Source organism: Triturus cristatus, chromosome 8 (genome assembly GCF_964204655.1).
Source record: "Triturus cristatus chromosome 8, aTriCri1.1, whole genome shotgun sequence".
NCBI classification, from domain to species: domain Eukaryota; kingdom Metazoa; phylum Chordata; class Amphibia; order Caudata; family Salamandridae; genus Triturus; species Triturus cristatus.
In genome coordinates this window covers 1,126,350,565-1,126,370,202 of record NC_140591.1, presented here as the reverse complement: position 1 = coordinate 1,126,370,202, position 19,638 = coordinate 1,126,350,565, and the positions used below count along the sequence as shown (strand labels likewise).

Sequence of the window (19,638 nt, the reverse complement as noted above, 5' to 3'; positions counted from 1 at the left end):
TCTGGCCAGCTGGATCCGCATCACCAGTGGAGGCCTACGGGTATCGGAGTCACTCAGCCCGTCAATTGGATTAATGCCACCACATCGCCTCCTGCTCGTAGAGGGAAACGGCGCTACGCCCGGGGACCTCGGAAAAGGATCACCGCAAGAGCCTCCAGCCGATTCTGCAGGCCTCCGCTCCAAGCAGGGTATGTATTCAATCGAACCCACGCTGTCCTCCAGTCCGACCTGCCAGTGCAGTCCGCCGTTAGAGCACGCCCAGGCCAATGTCCAACAGCGGCTCTTCTCGCTCACGACTAGGCCAGCACAGCTAGTCTCCCGAATAGTGACTGTCGGAGCACTGGTGGGTGATATAGAAGGCTCAATCAGGTGCAGTATCTAATGAACAGTTGTAGTGCCCGGACAGCCGGCTACGTTGGTCTTCTTTATTGCAGGATGTTAGTCGGATTACGTCTCAGCCGGCAGAGCCCTCTCAACGAGCGGCCATATTGCTGCTCGGCGAGACCACGCCCCCAACCCTGTAAAAAATCTTTGATAACAGGAAGTTTGAAAAAAAGAGGTTTGTGAATGACATTTTCTGGAGGCAGTAATTGCTGCCAAATTAAGTTTTATGGAAGAGAACTGTAACTCTGACTTGGCCAAATAGAGTAAATATGGAAGAATTGTGTGTTCTTGGCAGATCCTTGGATTCATGTTCTTGTCAGAACACCAATACAAAATCTCTTCTTTTTAAATAAGAAAGCTGAATGTGTTGAAGGTTGTTTAGTCTCCTTGAGAATGATCATGCATTCTTGCGGGAGGTTCAAATGTCCATTTTGACCTAGCTCAAGAGCCATACAGCCAAAGAGGAGAGGTTGGGGTGAAACATCTGTCCTCTGAATTTCATTAGAAGGTCTGGTCTGCAAGGCAGCTTCAGATGTGGACAATCCGAAATGTGGAGAAGGTCTGTGAACCACCATTGCCAGGGCCACTCCAGAGCAATCAAGATCATTCTGGTCTTCTGAGTAAGACAGCTTGATGAGAACTGACGGAATCAGGGGGATCAGAGGAAAGGAGTAGAGAAATTTGCCAGACCAGGTAATCTTTAGGGCATTCCCCAGTGTCCCTCGTTGGAATAACGTCGAGGCCAAGCCTGGGCATTTTTGTTTTCTGCAGTGGCGAATAAATCGATATGAGGAGCGGCCCACACTCGTGGTTTTCCTGAAGGACTCTGCTTTGCGAGTCTGCTTGAACATTTTGAAAACCTGGGAGATGAGTTTGCAATGATCCGCAGGTCTTTGGCTATCAGCCAATTCCACGTTGTGTGGACTTTATGAGACAATGGTCTGGACCTTGTTCCCCTTGCTTGTTGAGGTAGTACATGGTTGTCGTGTTGTCTGTCTGAACAAGCAGAGATTGCATCTTGAAAGATGGGAGAAAAGCCTTCAACGCTAGGTGAACTGCACATAGCTCTAGGAGATTGATATGATAAGTCATCTCTCCTGGTGACCAAGTACCCTGGATTTGAAGGTGATCCATATGAGCTCTCCATCCTAACAGAAAGGCATCTGTCACTATTGTCTCAGACCAAACATCCTGAGGAAATGGAATCCCATGAAGCGGGTTTGTTGAAGAGCACCTCCATTTCAGAGACTATTTGCTTTGGGAGAGAGTGTGATATTGTCCTCCCAATTGCCTGAGTATTGGTCCTATTGATCCTCGAGACATTCTTGTAGAGGTCTCATGTGGAGACGGGCATTTGGAATCAGAAAAAAAATGAAGCATTGAGACGAGAAGAGATGAAACTCTGCTCACTGTGAGGTGAAAGACTTTCCTGAGAGATTGACACTTCAGATGGACTGATAACAGTCTTTCCCCTGAAGGATAAACTCTTCCTTGTATGAGGTTGATGGTGGCCCCTGAGAAATGTAGGGACTGGACTGGAGTAGAGGTTGATTTAAGGTGGTTGACTTGCAGCCCTAATCAGTGGAGACGATTGCTTGCCAACTGGTAATGCATTTGGGCTTCTTGAGGTTTTGATGCCTTGATGAGCCGGTCGTCTAGATACGGGTAGACAAATATTCATAGTTTTCTGAGGTGTGGAGCTACCCCTGCCATACACTTTGAGAAAGTTCTGGGGTCTGATTTGAAGCTGAATGGAAGCACTGGTAATGATCGTGACCTATGACCAACCTCAAGACTTTATAGTGCTTCTGGGCTATTGGAATGTGATAGTAAGCATCCTGGAGGTCTATCGAACAGAGTCAGTCTTCTGGGTGTATTTTGGGACAGACCTGATGCAGTGCGAGCATTCAAGACATTTCTCTTCAAATCCATTTGTTGGCTAGTTTTAGGTCAAGAATGTTTCAGAATTTGTTTTTGGGGCCTTTCTTTTTCACCAGAAAATAACAGGAATAAATCCCTGTGCCTTGTTGTTTGGGAGGAACAGTTTCCAGAGCATGATTCTGCAGAAGGATGTTTACTTCCGAACGCAACATCTGAAGATGCTGAATGGAAGGTTTTGATGGAATATTTGGTGGAGGACTGGTACACCTGAGACAATACCCACTGTTGGAGGGAAATTTGAGAAAGAAAAAACCAAGACACATTTGGTAAAGTAATCGAGGTGTAATTAAATACTGCAGGAGATGAAACCTGATGTCCGAAGTACAGCTCACAGGCAGCGACATTTATGCTCCTAAACCGCAAATTGCTAGTTTAGAAACTGTCGACCTTTTAGAAGTTTCCATGCACAATAAGCAGAAACCCTGGGGAACGACCGGACCAACGTGGGCAAAGCCACATGTGCTGTTTCCCCGCAAGGGTAACCATGCTTGCACGAACAACATATCTGCCTTAACCACCAATGTGCGTGCTTAAGGCAGATAGCGTTTTAGTGTTCAGGATGGGCGGGAGAAGAAGACGAAGGATCAGAACAGAAGCACCGGACATGGATAGGCCAGTGGGGCTGGGGCATGGTTTGGGAGGGGGGGTAGTTTTTAGGGTGGGGGTCACTTATAGGAGCCAGGGCAGGTGGATCGCGGTACTTTTGGAAAGGGGGCATGTTTTTAGAGCTCAGGGCAGTGGGAGAGGTTTGGGGTTGATTTAAGGGCTGGGGCTGGGTTTGGAGGGGAGTTTTTAGGAGTGAGGGAGGTTTTATGGCTCAGGGCGGGGGGATCGGGTAGTTTTTTAATTGGCGGCAGGGTTTTAGGAAATAGGGGAGTGGAAGGGGTTGGGGTAGTTTTATGGACAGAGCGGGGTACGTTTTAGGAATCAGGGGGGGGGGTTAGGGTAGTTTATAGTAGGGGCAGGGTTTTAGGCCACAGTGCAGGGGTAGGGGAAGGGGCAGATTTAAGGGCAAGGTTAGTTTTAGTGCGTAAGGGTGGGGGGTGAGGTAGGGGGATAGCATTTTAGGGAGGGAGGGACTTGGTAGTGGCAATCTTAAGCACGCATACCCCCTTACCATTCATGCTGTTACAACTTGTGTGGTAAAGGCTTGCGTGGTAAAGGAATGCGTGGTTACGATGAGTGGTTCGGGCTGCGTGGTAGAGGCACGTAAGGTTTAGTTATGTGTGCCTCTGTCATACAAATGGAAACCCACCATGTGGGATTTATGTCTCGGAATTCAAGCAAAGCAAAAATATATTTACGTGACCGCAAAGCGCATTGTTATATTTTGCTAAATGCTAATTGGGCCATGCTATCTGACCTTAATGTGTAATTTTGTTTTCCAAGCTATCTGACCTTTACGTATGGTGTCGGCAGCAATGTGGAAATCTTCGTCAGCAAATGTTCTCAGGGTGTGCACCTGGTATATTATCCTGTATTCATGTTCAGGCCAGGCTTGTCTTATCCTTTGTAAGTCTTAAGCCAAGAGTTTGAGGAACCGCAAAGCACAGAGGGGAAGCAAGCTCTTTTGTGACTGGGGCATCTTGGCTCATTCCCCTAGCATATGAAGTAACCACAAGATGTTCTGTCAAGTTTCCTGCAACTAAAGTGCGATGTAACCTACATGTGACCTGCAGGTTTCTGCTTAACCCACTGCCTTTCATCATAAAAATTGTTTCCATGTGTGAGTCTGTCACTGATTACATACGTTTGATGCTACTTCTAACCTGAAAGTTCTGCATGGGGTATGGGGTCTTAGATCTGTGGGGGCCTCTACACTATGCTTCCCATTCTGCTCTCTATCACAATTCTGTACAATATTTAAAACCTAGGCATTTTTCATGATGGAGAGCCACTCAGAAAATTAGAGATACTTCTCTCTACCGGAGTGGAAAATGGAAGAGGGGGAAGTAGAGATTAATTGTTTAGAGCCTGCTGTAGGTTTTCCCCCTTGCATAGGCTGTTAGCTAGCTCTTCCTCTGGCGATGTTGTTGTTGTTGAGGTCTTTGTTGGTGTTTTGGACAACCTTGGTACCATTGAGGGGTTGGACCCTCTATGGGTAAAACGTTCTTGATAAGGCTTGTAGGTGTGGTTTCGTTGGTCTTTTTGTTTCTTGAGGCCTACTGCCTTCAGGGTCTCCATCTCTGACTTCTTCCGAGCCATTTCATCATCGGTATGGCTGCCAAATAAGGTGGATACTGAAAAGGGAAGATTAAGAATCTCTTGCTGGGATTTGTGTATAAGGGCTGTAAGGCGAAGCCCTGAGTGCCTTCTTGGGGCCACACCATGACAGTACTTGTGGGCTGCACATAATGACGTATCAGCAGCAGCAATAATTATTGTTTTTTTTTTTAAACAAGTAAATTACAATAACATTTCATTGCAGAAATCATCGGACGTGTTATATGAGTACAGAGGGAATAATCAATATCATTGCATCACATATGGGCTTTCAATGGGGTTGTACAGGTAGTTGGGATATGCATTCAGCACCTTATGTGGTCGTTCCTACTGGATTTGTCACAGTAAACAGTAGGGTATCTGTTCGACAGCGCTAGCATAGAGCAGTGAGTTAGGTATGGGTGTGCAATGGGTGATACCACAGTTACATTGAGGTGCCTATAGTTTGTAGAGTGAGGGGCAGTCCGAGAGACATAGCATGGTTAAATACCTGGGATCAATAATACAGACAGTAAATAATAAACGCAATCTGGGTGCCCAATGAAAGACAGATACTCATGAGGGTTCCTACTGTACCCCTCCCCCTGCGCAGAGGACGGGGAGGCCGCTGCACGTGCGAGTAGGTAGCCCTGCAGGGAAGACCATATATCACTTGGCCATGCGGACTGTGGCAACGTTTCAGCATACGAAGTCAATTGACCCTGACAATATAACAAATTGTCCAACCACTCTTTGAATTTTGGTGCACGCCCCCATCCCCATTTTGAAGCCACCTTACGTTTTGCTAACAGCAAGGCAAGAGCAAGAAATTTGCGGCAAGATTTGGGGATCAGCTTAGTGTAACCTAGCAAAGCTGTTAAGGGTGTGCGTTCCACGTTCGCGGGAACTATCTGATCTAATGCATCAAAGACTTGGGCCCAATATTCGCTCACTTGTGGACAATGTCATGCCAGGTGCAGGAAATCAGACCCTGGGCTGCCGCATCTCACACAGCTATTTGTGGTGTGCAATTGGAGTCGGAACAGTCTTGCAGGGGTGTAATAGAAGCGCTTCAGGAATTTATAATGTGTGATTCGAAGCCTAGCACATGCTGTTATTTGTTCTGTTTGAAGGAAGCAGTACGACCATTGATCGTCGGTGATGTCGAACCCTAGTTCTAGGTTCCATCGGTCCCGAGCCGGACAGGGAGGTGCCTCACGCTTCGTGTGTATGGCATGATACAGCATAGAGACCAAACGGCGCGGCGAGGCAGCGCGGAGCAACATGTGTAAAGGAGCGAGGATCGGGGGTTCTTGTGGGAATTCTGGGGAGATAGATCGCATTCCCTGACGGAGTCGGACGTAGAGGAAGATGTCCAGTGAAGACGGTTGTAACCCCAGAAACAGTTGCTCCGAGGTCCGAAACGTCCCGTTTAGATAGAGATCCCCCATGTGGATATTTTCTCGCGCTCGCAGAGTTTGATGAACCCTGTTTCTTGTAGCAGTGGCCTGCGAGGATGGTGGGAGAGTGGGAGGAGTGGTGAATATAGTACCAGGCCATGAAGAAGAGTCAATATGCGGCGCTGTGCGTCTACTGTACAAGAGATTGTGGTGGGAGCAGTGTCGCGTGTGCTGGGAGGTGAATGTAGTATACCATCCAATGGGATGGGATCCGCTAGCCAGTCTTCCGCTGCGATCTGAGGCATATACTTAGGGGGGTTGAACCAATAGTAGGCGTAGTGAGCCTGCGCGCTTATGTAGTAGAGTTCAAAATCCGGTATATCGAAGCCTCCCTGAGCATAAGTCTGTGTAAGCACCTTCCACTGCAACCGTGGCTGTCTACCCCCAGAGCAGTCGTATCATGTCTGATCGGAGTGTCTGAAAGAAGTGGCGCCCCGGATAATACGGGATGTTGGAGAAGAGGTACAGGAGCTGTGGGAGTATCACCATTTTAATCAGGGCCGCTCGTCCCGCCATAGACAGCGGGAGTGATATCCATCTGGTGACATTGCCTGCAATACGAGTCACTGCGGTGCCATAGTTAAGCCGCATCAGCTCATCCATGTCTCTAGAGATTACTATACCGAGGTAGCGTAAATCCGTGTAACACCATTCTAATGGGAAGTCCAGAGGAAATCGTGAGGCCGCAGGTGTTAGTGGAAAGAGCTGTGACTTCCTCCAATTTATATGTATCCCAGAGAGCTTCCCGAAGAGTATGAACTCTCGCAAAAGGGGGTTCAGGTTCTCCTGCGGGTTCCTCACATAGAGAGTCATGTCATTTGCATATAAAGATATAAGGAATCGACATAGGTTGCATCTCAGGGCTATATCCTGATGGTGTTGTCTCAGCTTGGACGCCAAGGGTTCGACCGCGAGGGCGAAGAGCAGAGGCGAGAGCGGACATCCCTGCGTCGTACCTCTGGATATATGGATCTTATCTAAGAGATGACTATTAACCCCTTCGCTGCCAGGCCTTTTCCCCTCCTGTGCAACGCCCTTTTTTGGCTATTTGGGGTAGGGCGCGCTGAGGCCCCTGTAACTTTTTGACCACATAAGGTATCCACGCCAAATTTGCGTCCTTTTCTTCCAACATCATGGGGATTCTGAAGGTACTCAGAGTTTGTGGAATCCCCTGGAGGGGTCACAGAAATGAGCCAGAATACAGCAAAATTTAGGGGTTTTTGGGGAAAATGGGAAAAACGGGCTGCAAATGAAAGCTTCTGGGTTTTGCAAATGAAAGCTTCTTGGTTTTTCCCTGCAAGTGTTATCAAAAAAGGGTTTGTGGGGCTGAAATCACAATTTTCCCAGCTTTTAGGAGATACCAGACTTTTGTCAGACACCCAACATTTTTTACACAATTTTGGCATTTTTCTGGGACATAGCCTATTTTTGCTATTTTTTGTGCTTTCGACCTCCTTCCAGTTAATGGTAGAAATGGGTACAAAAGCAATAATGGATCCTGGAAAGCTATACATTTTAGAGAAGTAGACAGTAGAAGTAGCACACTCGTGTGGGAGGCCCAAGTACCCGCGACAGGCAAGGGTCCAAAACGTAGTGCGCCTCAACAGGCAAGGGTCCTAAACGTAGTGCGCCTCACTACGTTTTGGACCCTTGCCCGTGGCGGGTCCTTAGGCCTCCCACACGAGTGAGGCACCATTTTTATCGGGAGATAGGGTGGTAGGAAATTTGTGTCAGCCCGGTGATGCTACAACTTTCCCACACAAAAATGTGTGAAAAATTTGATTTTTTCAGCTAAATTTGAGGTTTGCAGGGCATTCTGGGTAAGGAAACGTTGGGGGACCCACGCAAGCCATACCTCCCTGGAATCCCCCGGGTGTCTAGTTTTCAGAAATGTGTGGGTTTGGTAGGTTTCCCTAGGTGGCCGCCGAGCACCGGGCCAAAAACCCAAGTGACCCCCCTTGCAAAACCAGGTAGTTTTGAGATAGGCAATTTTCATGTCGCCTCACTACGTTGAGGGCCCTTGCCTGTCGCGGGATCTTGGGCCTCCCACACGAGTGAGGCACTGTTTTTATCGGGAGACCCGGGGGAACGCTGGGTGGTAGGAAATTTGTGTCAGCCTGGTGATGCCACAACTTTCCCACACAAAAATGTGTGAAAAAGGTGATTCTTTCAGCTAAATTTGAGGTTTGCAAGGCATTCTGGGTAAGGAAACGTTGGGGGATCCACGCAAGCCATACCTCCCTGGAATCCCCCGGGTGTCTAGTTTTCAGAAATGTGTGGGTTTGGTAGGTTTCCCTAGATGGCCACCAAGCCCGGGGCCAAAAACTCATGGGACCCCCTTTGCAAAACCAGGTTGTTTTGTGATAGGTAATTTTGATGTCTCCTCAATAGGTTTTGGGCCCTTGCCTGACGCGGGCACTAGGCCTACCCACGCAAGTGAGGTACCATTTTTCTCTGAAGACTTTGGGGAACGCAGGGTGGGTGGAATTTTGTGGACCCACGCAGATTCCAGAACTTTCCACCACAGAAATGTGAGGAAAATGTGTTATTTTGGACACTTTTTTAGGTTTGCAATGGATTCTGGGTAACAGAACCTGGTGAGAGCCAGTGAAGTCACCCCATCCTGGATTCCCCTCGGTGTCTAGTTTTCAAAAATTTACAGGTTTGCTAGGTTTGCCTACGTGCCAACTGCGCTAGGGCCCAAAATCCACAGGTATGCACATTGCTAAAAAAAATTCGGAGCCCAGTGGGCTTTCTGCTGCCCTGGGGGGGAATCGGGGAAGGGGGTTTCATCCAGATATGCCCCTAAAGGGGCAGGAATACTGTGGCTATTTTTTGTGGGGGTGGGGGTGGGGGCATTGGTATGACCATTTTGGGCAGCCCCCACCCCACGCATAAAAAAAGCCTGCGTACTCGCTGGCGCCTAGTGGGCTTTCTGCGGGGGATCAGGGGCCACTGCCACCATCTGCCCTCCCGGGGGGGGCAGAAAGATTGGAATTTCTCTGGGGGTGGGGTGGGGTATTGTCATGCCCATTTTGGGGAGCCCCTACCCCAACACTAATAAAACAAAAAAATCCATGGTTTCTAGTGGGCATTCTGCGCCCCCCAGGGGGGCCAGATTGGGGGCTACAGCTCCCATCTGCCTCCTGGGGGGCAGAAAGACTGTCATTTTTGTGGGGGGGAGGGTGAGGGCATTGGCGTGCCCGTTTCGGGCAGCCCACACCCTAAAAACAATTGCGCAAAAAAAATCCCTGGTGGATAGTGGGCTTTCTGCCCCTCTGGGGGGGCAGATTGGGGGCTACTGCCCCATCTGTCCCCCGGGGGGGCAGAAAGGCTGTAATGGTGATGGGGTGTGGGGGCATTGGCGTGCCCGTTTCGGGCAGCCCCCACCCTAAAAAAATACTAAAAACAAATCCCTGGAGTTTAGTGGGCTTTCTGCCCCACCGAAGGGGCAGATTAAGGCCAGTGCCCCATCTGCCCCCCCGGGGGGGGGGGCAGAAAGGCTGTAATGGTGGCGGGGGGTGGGGGCATTGGCGTGCCCATTTCGGGCAGCCCCCACCCTAAAAAAAAATGAAAACAAATCCCTGGTGTATGGTTCGCTTTCTGCCCCCCCCGAAGGGGCAGATTAGGGGTCAATGCCCCATCTGCCCCCCGAGGGGGGGGGGCAGAAAGACTGTAGTAATTGGGTGGTGGGGTGGGGTGGGGGAATGGGCCTGCCCGTTTTGGGCAGCCCTCACCCCTATTTTTTTTTTTTTTAGTTCCCTGGTGTCTTGAGGGCTTTTTGCCCCACCGGCGGGCAGATTGGGAGCCAATGCCCCATCTTCCCCCCAGGGGGGGCAGAAAGGCTGTAAAGGTGGCGGGTGGGTGGGGGCATTGGCGTGTCCGTTGCGGGCAGCCCCCACCCTAAAAAATAACTAAAAACGAATCCCTGGTTTTTAGTGGGCTTTCTGCCCCTCCGAAGGGGCAGATTAGGGGCCAATGCCCCATCCGCCCCCTGGGGGGGGCAGTAAGACTGTAGTAATTGGGGGTGGGGTGGGGGCATGGGCCTGCCCGTTTTGGGCAGCCCCCACCCCTATTTTTTTTTTTTTTAATTCCCTGGTGTCTAGTGGGCTTTTTGCCCCCCGGGGGGGCAGATTGGGGGCTACTGCCCCCATCTGCCCCCCAGGGGGGGCAAAAAGACTAAATGTTGCCAAAATTAATTGGGGGGAGCAAAGGCCCTTGCCCAAGGGGCCGCTCCCCCCTCCCTGGTGTCTACTGGGTGGATCCCTGCTTGGGGATCGCCCTCCTGTGGTGATCCCCAAGCAGAGATCCACTGGGGAGGGATACCATTGGAAAGGGGAGATTCTCCCCTTTCCAACGATACCTCTCCCGTCTTTCTACGTGCTCAGGGGGCTGAGATAGCCCCCTGAGCACGTAGAAAGTGAAACTGAAATGAGCCTCTTGGCTCATGTCAGTTTCACTTTCACTGTAATGACGTCGGCGCGACGTGCGCGCCGATCGTCATTACAGTGAAAGGGGGGGGGGGGCTCGGGAGCTGGGGAAGCTCTTCCCCAGCTCCCGAGGCTATTTTGAATGAAAGGGAATTCCCCAGGGAATGCCTCATGACGTGCTGGACACGTCATGGGCACAGGGCGACTGAGCTCCATGACATGTCCAGCACGTCATGGGCACAGAAGGGGTTAATGAGAACTCTTGCCGTGGGGAGATGGTACAATAATCGTATCCAGGATATGAATACAAAGAGGGAACCACATGCATTGCAATACCCCGAACATATAATCCCGTTCCACAGAGTCTAACGCTTTGGCTGCGTCTAAAAAGACCGCCGCCATCGGCAGGTCCAGAGCAACATTCTGCAGTATGGAGAACAAAGTACGGATTGTGTGTGGTCGCTCTTCCAGGAATAAAGCCTGCTTGGTCGGGGAGTACGAGTTTCTCCAATAACAGTGCTAGACGGTTTGCTATGACTTTGCCAGTATTTTTGTGTCACAATTAATAAGAGACAGGGGTCGATAGGAATCGCAATGAGTAGAGGGCTTCCCTGGTTTAAGCAGGGACGTGATAAGGGCCTCCCTAATTGAATGCGGGAGCGTGTCGACCTCTAGGGACTCTTCGTACACTTCTTTTAATATGGAGGCCATCAGGTCTATGTAAGTTTTATAAAACTCGATAGGCAGACCATCGAGACCTGGAGCCCTACCGGATTGTGTTTGCATAATGGCCTCTCGGATTTCGTCGATCTCAAAGGGGGCGCTGAGGAACTTTCTCTGGGAGTCACTCAGCCACCCTAGAGCCACATCCCCCAAAAAGCTGTCGAGTTAAAAGTGATCCCCACTCTGTGTTGTGTATAGCGTCGTGTAATGGGCAGTGAACGTTGTCAATATGTCACTAGTGTCGCGGTGCAGTGTCTCACTGGGCCCTCGATCTCCAGTACATAATTGGAGTGGCGTGGACGGCGTATCGTTTCGGCTAGAGCCCTCCCAGGGCGCTCCTCTTCCCCATAACGTCGGGCAGCCCAGTACTTCCCTTTGAACTTCGTCTCCCTTTCGGCAGTCTCGGTATAGTCCGAGAGCTTTACCCGCAAAGAATGCTAAACCTCCTTGCCACCAAACATGTTCAGTTGGGACTACAGGGCTTTAAGTTCTGTCTCTATGCATCGGAGTGTGTTCTGGATGTCTTTGAGGATACCAGCTACTTTAGAAATGCAGAACCCATGGAATGTCACCTTAAAGGCTTCCCAAATAGTTTCTATCGCATCTACCGAGCCTCTGTTGCGGCGGAAAAAGTCCTGTATCTCTTCTTCCAGTTCACTGCGAAATACCTGGTCAAGTAGCGTCAACGGTTGTAACCTCCAGGGCCGGCGAGGCATGCTATACCCAGGCGGGTCGATTGTGAGTGTAACCGGGGAGTGGTTAGAGTATGTGCGGGCCAAGTGCGCAGCTTCTTTGATCGAGGGACCGAGGCCCCGTGACAGTAAGAGATAATCTAAACGGGCCCATGAAGCAGCTTGTGTTGTGAAGTGGGTGCCCTCCCGTGCGTGGGGGTGAAGGTGGCGCCATGCGTCTAATAAACCGCTTTCCGCTACAATGCCACATATAATGTGGTACGACTTGTTATAATGATGAGGCGCCGGGTTCGATCTATCATCTGGAGGGTGTAGTGCTACGTTAAAGTCTCCACCCCAGATTACATCAGTGGAGCCAATGGCTAAGATTTTTCCCCACAGCACAGTGAAGAACTCGGGTGCATCTACATTTGGGGCATAACAGCTGACTAGTGTAATGGAGTCTGTGCCAAGTCTTCCCCAAGCTATGGTGTATCTGCCCTGTTGATCCAGCATTGAGCCTGCTAGGGTAAATGGGGTCTGCTTCTTGATAAGTATAGCTGTGCCCCTAGCATATGAGGAGTATGAAGAGAAGAGCCGATAATCTGCCCATTTAGTGGCAAATGTAATGGGTTGCTGGGGATAAGTGTGCGTCTCCTGGAGCAGTGCTATTTGTATGCGGTGCCGGTCAAGGTACGCTAGGAGCTGTCGGCGCTTACGCGGGTCTCCTAGCCCCCGGACGTTCCAGATGGCAATCTTTACACTCCTGCGCGCTGTCGAATCAGCCATTGGTGTCGGACGCATACCATAGGTGTCAGTATGTTACCTCTGAGTCGTGTGTGTATGATGTTGAGATACCGTGCATATGGTCTTTGCAACGTTGCTGCATCAAAACCAATGAACATGTCCGAAACCCCATTCTCCCCTCCCTCCCACCCCTCCTACAGCGGCGCCCCAATCGCGCCGGACTGACAGGTCCCTCCCTGAAAACAACAATACTCAAACTGGACAAAATCGGCCATACGAGGCCAACCTAGGTAATAGTTTCGTGGGGGATCTCCCATATGAAGGGGGTCAAAGGTGGGTCACTGGGGCCTCCGTGCCCTCCGGTGCTGGCACCCCGCAGTTCCAATCACGGGGAGCACGCGGAAAGACAGTCGGAGGGTGCTCGGCACTGCTCCGTGGAGCGTTGAGTACAAATGGCTAGGGTCTATGTGTGTCCCATAGAGTAACCAGGGAATTATAGGAAAGAGTAGGCACCCAGTGTACAAGCCATACTTAGCTAGCAGTATTGTTGGAGGAATCTTGTTGAAGTGTTCCGTTAGCGTCCACTGCCTCTACGGGTCATCTGTCTCTGGAGTGTGGGCCCTAGAGGGACGACCATCTGGGCTACCACTAGGCGTCTGGCGGTTGATGCGCTTGAGGAATTCCTCCACTTGGTGCGGGTTCACAAAGATATTCTGCTTGCCCTAGTAAGTTACCCGCAGGCGTGCCGGGTATAGGAGCGCAAAGTCAATTTGTGCCTTTCGCAATTTCTGTTTCACCGCAAGGAACTTACAGCGTGCCTCCTGAACGGCCACAGTGAAATTAGGGTAGATGGTGAACTCCATGCCGTCGTGTGTCAGACTTCTTTTCCCGTGCCAATCGGAGTGCAGTGTCTCAGTCGTGGTAATTAAGGAGGCGTGCTACTATGGGGTGTGGGGTGTCTCCCGGTGGGGGCCGGGGGCCAAGAGACCGGTGTGCCCGCTCCACAGTCAGATGAGGGGAAAGGAGCTCGCCCCAAAGGCATCACGCAGTAGGCGCTCAATGTAGTCCTCCATCCGCCCAGTATTCATAGACTCTGCAATTCCCACGACGCGTATATTATTTCTGCGACTTCTGGCCTCCAAATCTTCGTTCTTAGAAGTAATTACTTTCAGGAGCTTGTCCATCAGTGTCATCTGTTGTTGCATTTGCGATGTAGTGTCTTCCGTGTCCGAGATCCTGCGCTCAGCCTCTTTGATCTGCTCGTCGTGTTTGTCTACTTTTAACACTAGAAAGTCCAGGCGGCTGTTCATCGTGTCCATCTTGCTTGAGAGGGCTGTGAGACTCTGTTGCATTGCCAGCAATAACATCTTCACCTCATCACCAGAAGAAGAAGTTTGCGTTTGCGGCATGTCAGCGACATCTTGGGCCTGCTCTTCCGTGGTTGACCGAGTGACTGTCTTCCTGGCGTCGACGACGAGTTTGGGCTGCCACATGTCCGGCTTCCCCATGCCTGCAGGTAGCTAGTGTCAGAAACAGCATGTGGAAGTGCGTGCTACTCTGTGCAGGCCTGATTGTATGTCAGGCGCCTCTGACCGGGAATGGATGATAGCTGCTTGCCTGTCGCAGTTGGGCCAGAGGAGCTGGGTGATAGTGGGATGGAGGAGCCCTCAGCGCCGCAGGACGTATGACATCGATGGCGCCAGCAGCATATGTTGTGGAGGAGTGGATGCACGATACTGCTTCACCGGGGCTTTCTGCAGATCGACAGTGAGATGGCCAAGGGCATGTGTGGAGGAGATATCGTGAATGTTATACCCTTGTTGTTAAAGCAGCTCTGTTCCTCATGGAGCCCAGCGCGAGTAACAGCAGTGAGTTGGCACAGAGCTTCTACGTTTGTCCCAAGTGTGTGCCCCTGAGGAGGGCGGGGGTACACGTGGCAGCGATATCTGCCCTCAGAGCGATGCAGTGACCTGCTTGTAAAATGGCAGCTGGAGTGTTTAAGTGGTATCTCCTGCTGCACTTTCAATCCTTCCCCAAGCGCCTCTGTCTGTCACCCGTGTAGCTCCCCAGGTCCTCGCTCAACAGTCTATTTGCTTCGCTACTCTCCGGGGTGGGATTCCGATAGATTCACCTTCTGAGGCGGCTTGGCGCGGCCGGACTCCACGCTTTCAGATTGTGATGCCACCACCTCCAGCACCCGCGGCCGCTGCGCCGCTCCGCCTCTAGCGCTTCTGCCACCACCGCACCACCCACGGGTGTCGCTTGGCAGTGGGGTGTCGGCGGTGCGATGTTGCCCCGTGCGCACCTGGTTCGCGGCCAGTATGGAGCCTCAACGTTTTGGCGCCTCGGGATCCGTCAGTCTTGGGGCCTAGCACCTTGCGGGAGACCGGGAGCTCTCATACCTGCGCCCGCCGCCAAGAGCTTCGCTCCTCGCCTCGTCCGATTCCCGCTGTGCCGTTTGTCCCGGCCTGCGGGGGTTCTTCGATGTCCGTTCCCATTGAAATTAGCGTCGGGGCTGGAGGGCGACTTCCCACACAATTGACCCTCGTTGTGGGCGCTTTCTCACGGAGAATTTTCGGAGAATTAAAGGATTACTGGTCCGAGCTGCCAGAGCCTCACCGAAGATTGGCCATTCCGGTCATGCGCCTCCTAGCGCCCCCTAAAGGTCTATACTTCTTGTATCGCCTCGATGGAACAGATTTGGCTGAGGACAGTGTGAGGAACAGCTCCATGGTTGGTTCCAATAGGCCCGGGACCAATGGTAGGAGTGGTCTGGACGCTGATTGGTGGTGAAGTGTCTTGAGAATTACTCATGTAGATGGTGTGGAAGCTGGCATTAGGATGTTCAGATACGCTGCACCGCTCACCAGTGCCTCCTGAAAGGTGTGTATGTCATCCATTGAAGAGACCCTTGGTTGGAGCGAGTCAGACAGTGATGGTGAATAGCTGTCAGTGCTGGAAGAATATGAAGACTAATAGGTCGAAAGATGTCTTGATTGTGTTCTAGACCTGGATGCATGATGGCGATGGTTGTCTAGAGGATGGTCATGATGAAGAGCGCTGGGGCCTTGGAAATGCCGGAAATGTGTCGAACGATGACAAATCTTGAAAGTGATCGTCACGGGCAGGGTAGAGGCTTCCACAGGTTGTGGTTGTTGAAGAGGTGCTGGAGGTGGAAAAGGCACTGGAGGAGGTGGAGGAGGCGGCGTCAGAGGAGGCTTAGTAGCAGAATCTGGCAGCAATATGGCTGACGAAGGAGTATATACTCTGGAGTAATGAGTCAGGAGATGATGGTAGACATCTAGATTTTGATTTTGTTTACTTTTTCTGCAGGTCTGGAAGGGCTCGATATTGGCAGACTTCTTGATGTTGATTTTCTACTATGTCTCAATATGAACATAGTTCTCAACATTGAACTTCTGCACCTTGGCGTCGTAGTCTCCTTCGACGTCGACATTCGATGTCTCAACATCAAATGTCGTCTCATCTTCGACTTCAACCCAGCCCTCGATGGCGAACATGTAGGAATTGTACCTTCTCTCGATGTTGACCTGGAACGACGTTATTGCTTCTCTTTTTGGATCTTCCACGCCTGGAGTCCTCAGAAGAAGGTGGAAGAGCCCTGGTAGAGGACTGACTCACTCCTCACTCTCTGGATGTCCCACCTTCTGATTGCTGCTTGAGGTACTCTTCTGTACGCTGGATGCAAATCTTCTCCCTTTCCCTCAGGGTGTGCCTGGAAAACGTCCTGCAGATTGGACATCTGTCAAGAACATTGCTCTTCAGAAGGCAGATTATGCAGACATCATGAGGATTTGACTTGATCTTGTTTCTTTCACAGGCAGGACACTTGTCAAATAAAGATGGCATTTTATTTGACTAATGGAAAAACAATTCTGTCAGAAAAACACTAGGACAGATGAAATCAGTCGCATGGCACAGTTGTCAAAAACTTCCTAGCAAGATTTTTGATGAAAAAAAAGCTAAAAAGACCAAGCTCAGTGCTCCAAGATCCTGCCACCAGGAGCTGGAAAAAAGAGCTGAAGCAAACGCCACCTGTTGGGCATGATGGGTTACGGTGGTCTCTGGGCTGTTAAAGGTGTAGACTCCCTTCATCTTTCTCCTCTTAAAAAGGGTTTGTGAAAGAGATTTAAGTAGGGAAAATCTTTTTTCCATTTAGTTGGACATTTATATGTACATATGTATTCATTACCCCTTTTTAAATGCTATCTGAGGAAATTGGCCACTATAGCCTTTTTTATAGGCTACACAATATTTATGTTGCAAGTGTTTTTCCAGGTCTTCCTGAAGAAAGGCGAACATCTACACTTAAGAAGACATATTATGAAAAGTGCTTCGGGATGCCCGCATGTGGGCGGGACTATTCAGTGCCTATAACTTTCAATGGAGATCCCCTGAGAATGTTTTTTTCATGCTTTAACATTGCTTGGATCCGCAGTCCATCAAGCCCATTTTATGGGTGGATACATTGTTCCCTTTATGTTCCCACTCAGTTTGAGTGACGGGGCATCAAGTAGATATTTTGTTGGACTGCAGATGAAACATAATGGGTTTCATGAAATTGATATTGAGAATCTTTGATATATTTACTTTCTGAATTACTGCCTTTTCGTTGTGTTTTATGGTCAATGGAGCCATTGTCTGCTCCTCTTGAGGTATTCCCAAGCTGATTTATCTCCCAAATTTTGTTTTTTAAAGCAGTACCAGGTTCTTTAACTGACCCATGCTGCTTTAATAGAAAAAAAAGTTTCCTATTTGGGAATGCAACAGAAACGGATGGTGGTCTGCGGTTCCTTGCAGGCCGCCATCCCTGTGTTTGTACCCAATCACAGGTGGCCACAAATAGCGACAGACTGATTAATGCTCCTTAGGCACGTCGGTCTGTGACCACCTGCAACTGGAGATTTTGTGCCCTGACCTATTAATACAAAGGTGCATCAAAAAAATTAAAACAGGTTACAAAATGTCAAATGGTAAAATTGAGACCACTATTTGTGAGCTGCCTCTCTGTATATAGGGCCCCTCCTTCTGTAAATCAAGCTGCTCTCTCTCTGTCATACTGACTCATCCTAGGAGCAGAGCTTTGTGAATGAAAACTTTTGTACCAATCACAGAATACCACTGAGCCCACTGTCTCTCCATGACATAACATATTGTTTTTCCCAGTGCAGGCAACAAACTACTTACCGACCTAAGACTAATTGAAATGGTTACATTATAGCATTGTCACTTTAGAAATGTCTTTTAGCAAAGAACAATTATACTTATTACTGAAACTTACCTTTGTGTTTAGAATTCTGCACTACTGTCGGGAAACCTTCTAGAGCGGTGAGAAGCCATATTCTAAACCTTTTGCTAAACAATCTGGCTGTCTTCAGGTACTGAATCGAGACATCTTCCAAGAAATCATGAAGCAACATGTTTTCAATTTCCTGCAATACGTTTCGACCATTGGGACAGAAGGCAATGGCTTAATTTCATTCTATAAATGCATCAGACACTAGCAAGAAAGTACATGTAATCTTTGAAAGATGACATAAAAATTGATAGTGGTAAAGGTGTGCTACACCAGATTGTTAGCTGCAATAACGAAATAAATAAATCTAATCGAATCCATAAGAATTGTAATAAAAATGTTTTAGCCATGGTTGTGAAACGCTCTGGCACCAGTGTTTAAAACTGGAATCATGGTTACATGTGTCCTGGTAAGTTCAGAACCCAAAACCTGTTGGAGTAGGTGTGGCAGCAAGAATAACAGCAGTAAGAAGAGCAGCCTATGGAGATGTATAGGAGCATATGGAGAGTCAGGGCAGATTCATGTGTGTGGTAGGTCCTTGAGTACTGGAATTCAGGGCGCCACATAGTGACAATCTCCACAGACAGAAACTGGGAGAAGCACATGCAAGCTACTGTTCATAATCTGAGACAGAATCGTGGAGTGAGTCTATGCTGCCGGGCGTAGCATGTGCAGAGTAAAAGTCTAAAGAGAAAGTGCTGGATCTACCTTCAGTGCACGTCAAATTCAATTCGGCTGCTGCAACGTAACATGGCGAGGATAACGAAAAGCATCTGCCCTTTCTGCTGAAGATGAAATGGCAGAATCTACCATCACCCGCAAGATTGAAAGCTAATGGGGCTTAAACGAATCCCACGAGTGTATTATGGCAGCATTATTGTGACCTCCGTGCATGTACCCTGTTAGGAAATGGCTTAACACCACTTACAGTAGTAATAGTCAATGGCACCTAGAACATCTGTAGTTCTGTCCTGTGAAGTAAGTGTATAATCAACAGTTTACTGAGTCAGGTTTCAGATTTTAGTGCAGTACATGGCATGCCAGCATTACTAGACAGGTAAAAACACCTCCAACTCCAATGATGTGAAGTCCCAATTTGCAACTCGACCTCTGAAAAATAGCAAGACTTTCTACATTGTATTCAAAGTCATTACCACCCTGCAGGCTTAAGGCATCTGACTTTAAGAAGTAAAACTGATGCTTCACCTTTGTGTCTACTTCCCTACAATGACACACCTCAATGGGCAGAGTCGAGGTAATACAATGATTGTAAGGCTGCACTGAGGCTTAAACCGTGTGGATTAGTCCTCCATGATACTACGGGGAACCTCTGGGTCAATCGGTGGGGCACAGATATGGCTCTTGGCAGGTGTTGCCTGGGGGGCAATTTAAAAGCATTTTGTGAAGAATTTTGGAGGTGGTGGAGGTGTTAATTAGGGTACGGGATGGCTGGACAGCTGGAGAGTTTTGCCAGGTGTTGGGGTTAACAGTTTTATTTAGAATATGAGGGTTATAAATGGCATTATACATGAGATTTGGCAGGGTTGATGTGGTATTGCCATGGGCTGTTTCACCAAATGTTTTCCATCAACTCCATGTATTTCTGTAATCCATTGCTTGTGACTGACTTGATTCAGTTCATTGTGCAGTCAGTCAAACATCCTATTGGTCCCAATCAAACCTGCAGGCAACTTTTGTGATGAAGTACTGTAGGTATGTGTAAGACTGTGGTCAATCTGTATAAGTGCTGACAATTCATCTTT

General features: G+C 49.3%; 1 protein-coding gene across 1 annotated transcript in view; it reads right to left on the bottom strand.

Annotated features, from left to right (window-relative positions):
* Positions 1 to 19,638, bottom strand: part of RFX8 (regulatory factor X8) — an 816,960-nt gene that overhangs the window by 285,856 nt on the left and 511,466 nt on the right. The window contains exon 9 of the mRNA XM_085620509.1: positions 17,861 to 18,011. Within this exon, the coding sequence (XP_085476635.1) occupies positions 17,861 to 18,011 (151 nt within the window). The remainder of the gene's footprint in view (positions 1 to 17,860; positions 18,012 to 19,638) is intronic.